The sequence below is a fragment of the Volvox carteri genome (assembly GCF_000143455.1).
Source record: "Volvox carteri f. nagariensis unplaced genomic scaffold VOLCAscaffold_90, whole genome shotgun sequence".
NCBI classification, from domain to species: domain Eukaryota; kingdom Viridiplantae; phylum Chlorophyta; class Chlorophyceae; order Chlamydomonadales; family Volvocaceae; genus Volvox; species Volvox carteri.
Window position 1 is genome coordinate 8,421 of NW_003307633.1, and position 3,167 is coordinate 11,587.

The 3,167-nt window shown below is 58.0% G+C and overlaps 1 protein-coding gene across 1 annotated transcript in view; it reads left to right on the plus strand.

Annotated features, from left to right (window-relative positions):
* The window catches only part of VOLCADRAFT_121703 (uncharacterized protein), a gene marked incomplete at its 3' end in the record, with an annotated part of 3,536 nt that extends 1,824 nt beyond the window's left edge, over positions 1–1,712 (plus strand). Inside the window, exons 6-8 of the mRNA XM_002958256.1 lie at positions 251–485; positions 770–911; positions 1,284–1,712. Coding sequence (XP_002958302.1) covers positions 251–485; positions 770–911; positions 1,284–1,712 — 806 coding nt within the window. The remainder of the gene's footprint in view (positions 1–250; positions 486–769; positions 912–1,283) is intronic.
* Positions 1,713–3,167: the final 1,455 nt, after the last annotated feature.

Consider the following 3,167-nt stretch of genomic DNA (forward strand, 5'->3'; position numbering starts at 1 on the left):
GACGTGATTACCATTATTAGTGGTATTTTTATTAGTATCACAATTACTATTATTATGACGTCGTTCTTCCCCTTAACGTTCTTCCCCTCCGCCTCTCCCGTCCCACCTGACGCTGACCATCGATGTCAACATCACCATGGTCATGATAATAATGGTGACGATGGTGGTGGTGGTGGTGGTGGTGGCGACAATGGTGGCGGCACTTGGACACGGGGACCGCTATCCTGCATCGGATCTGCGCTCGATTTAGACTTGGGCATGTTGCAGTATCTGCAGTGGTACGACATGACGTGCAACGAGTGCGGCGGCATACGGTCCGACTTGTGTCTCCACTGCACCCAGGCCGGCATACGAGCATGTGCCACACCGCTGAACAGCTGCACCTGCAACACCACCATCAACACGGACGCCGCGAGCAACAGCAGCAGCAGCAATAGTAGCAGCAGCAGCTCGAGCTGCTCTCTGGCAGATGAGCGTTTTGATGTGTGAGTATTCGTGAGAATGTATGTATGTGAGTGACTGGTTGCGTGTTAGTGTGCGTGTATTCTGCCCATTGTCCTCCTCGTCGCCCCTTGCTGATTGCTACTGCCGTTTCAGGGGGTCTAGTTTCTGGTCCAGCTGCTGCTGGTCTGGTCGTGCTGCTGCTGTCATCCACTCGACTCGACCCGCGAGCCCTTTTCCCCGAACCGCGCCACACACACGCACATACATGCATGCATACACACATACATACGCACATACATACATATGCACGTCCCCGTCCACGCAGATGCTCCACCTCCATCAACGCTGCCTGGCTGGGCACCGACCGGAACAGTGCCGTACTACGCACCGGACCTCAGGTTCAGAGGCTCAACGCCTACTCCATCACGGGGCTCTTCAACACGGCCAGAGACAAATTCACACAGCTGGTGAGTCTCGGGGGGGGGTTAGGGTTTCCTGGGGGCAAGAACGAGGGAGGCAGGGGGGGAGGGGGGAAAAGGGATTCAAACGGGTTGTTGAGGAAAAGAGATGAAGTTGTTCCCTTGTGAGCGACGGGGAGGGGATTTCCCCCCCCCCCCCCGGGTGCAGCAGCACCACCTGGGTACAAGCACCGACCTTGTGGGGGCCCTTCACACCACAACCATATGCCCATAACACCAAGGCCGCGAAACCCCTAGGGAGAGAAACCTAACACTACAAACCAAAACGGTTCCGACTCCATGCTCATCCTCACCCTCACCCTCATGTCTGGCCCGTCTCTGAATCACATGAACCCCCTCCCCTGGTCTTCTGGGGTCCAGAAAAACTTCGCGTACACAAACGTTCTGAGCAGTTGGAATGCCGTCAGCAGCGACGCACAGAGCCAGTACGTGGACTTCGAGGGCGGCATCACACAGTACGACAGGAAGTCGCCGCCGCCGCCTCCACCGTCGCCGCCAAGGCCGCCGGCCCCGCCGCCGTCGCCATCTCCACCTCCTGGTCCGCCGTCGCCGCCAGCGCCGCCAGCACCGCCCCCTGCCCCGCCGTCGCCGCCAGCGCCGCCAGCGCCACCCCCTGCCCCGCCGTCGCCACCGACACCGCCAGCGCCGCCGCTATCGCCGACGCCTGCAGCTGCTCCTGCATCTGGACGCCGACTTACGCAAGACGAAGCCGGGACGGCTGCTGCTGCTGCGGCTGCAGTGCAGGACGCAGCGGCGAAGGAGCAGGAGCCGGAGGAGGCGAAGTTATGAAGCGTGGACTACCTTCAAAAGGACATTCCGCCAAAACCCATTGGGCCTGAGGTGGGCAGCGGTCCCACAGGTTGGGTACGGGGAGGAAGAGGAGGAGGGCGTGGCTTCCCCGCGGCTAGCGAGTGGCAAGTGGTGGCTTTCCTTCTGGTGTATGGAACTTTCCTCTGGCCTCCATAAGGCCCCCCTGGTGTTCTGGGAGCGGCGACATCGCGGCGGCGGTCAGGCAATCTCCCTTCTTCGTATCACCCAGGTACTCCAGGGAGGCCTTCCGGAGGGGGGAGAAGTCGGGAGAAGACCGGATGGGAACACTCAGACCCGGACGACTCAAGACTCAGCAGTGAATATAAAGAGCGGAGAGGAGCCTTGGCGGGGGCTGCGTTGTTGCTGTTGGTCGCGTTCATGCCTGACGGCTCGTCGACAGCTCTCCTGGTGGTGGTGGCGATGGCGGGAGAGAGAGAGAGAGAGAGAGGGGTATTCGCGCTGTTGGAAGGCAGGGGCCTGAGGATAGACGGTCTGTGTCCGGAAATACGATATTTGTCACAGTTCACAACCAAGTATTGTGCGATGATCGCAGCAGCGACCTTTGGTCGTGTGAGTGCGGGTGTGCGTGGGTGAGAACGTGCGAGAGTTCTTACACTTTCCTAGGTGTGTGAGGGGAGTGGGATGTGGATGGAGAAATACAGTGCCGCTGGCGGGTTGCTCCCTGAGCATGGGTCTAAGAGATGTGTAAACAGGCGATCATGGACGGCGTGTGTGTTGTGTGTGTATGCGTGATTTGCCGAGTACCTGCTTTTATAATCCCGCAAAGAAGGTATATTCGTCAATACCCATTCAAGGGGTGAATCTCTGCGGTCTCGGTGGTACCTCTGAATATGCTGTTGTATTGTATCACCAGCACGGAGAGAGGCCGGGGCCGTTGTCACTGTACGGCTCCACTCTTTCTGAGCCGCAGCGCTGCGAACATCTCCAACGCTATCCCTTGAGGTGCGCTTGGTGTGGTGAGTCCCATGTCCTTCCTTGATACGAGCTACGTTCACGGTTGGAACGTGAAAATAGCTGCGCGCATACATGTCTCCGGTCATCGGTTACAGCGTTATTTCAAACGTTATTTGTACATCGCACGTCGGCAAGATGGCGGCGGCGGGCGGCAAGATGTCACAAAGAAGCCAATCTTAACACAGTCCTTCCAACAATACTTTGTACGTCCTCCACGGAGCACCGCGCCAGACTGGCTGCCTGCTAACAAATCGACATGAACTGGGACCGTAGAGGTTTAAATGCACACACACACACACACACACACACACACACACCTCGTCCAGAACAACCAACGCACATACAAGAGAGCAAACACAAAACAACCTTGTACGCTGCAACTCCCCTCCCTCTTTCTTAGCCGCGCAGCCCCCCCACCTCAAGCAACCCAACCATCAGCCCTGTATGCCACCACCAGCA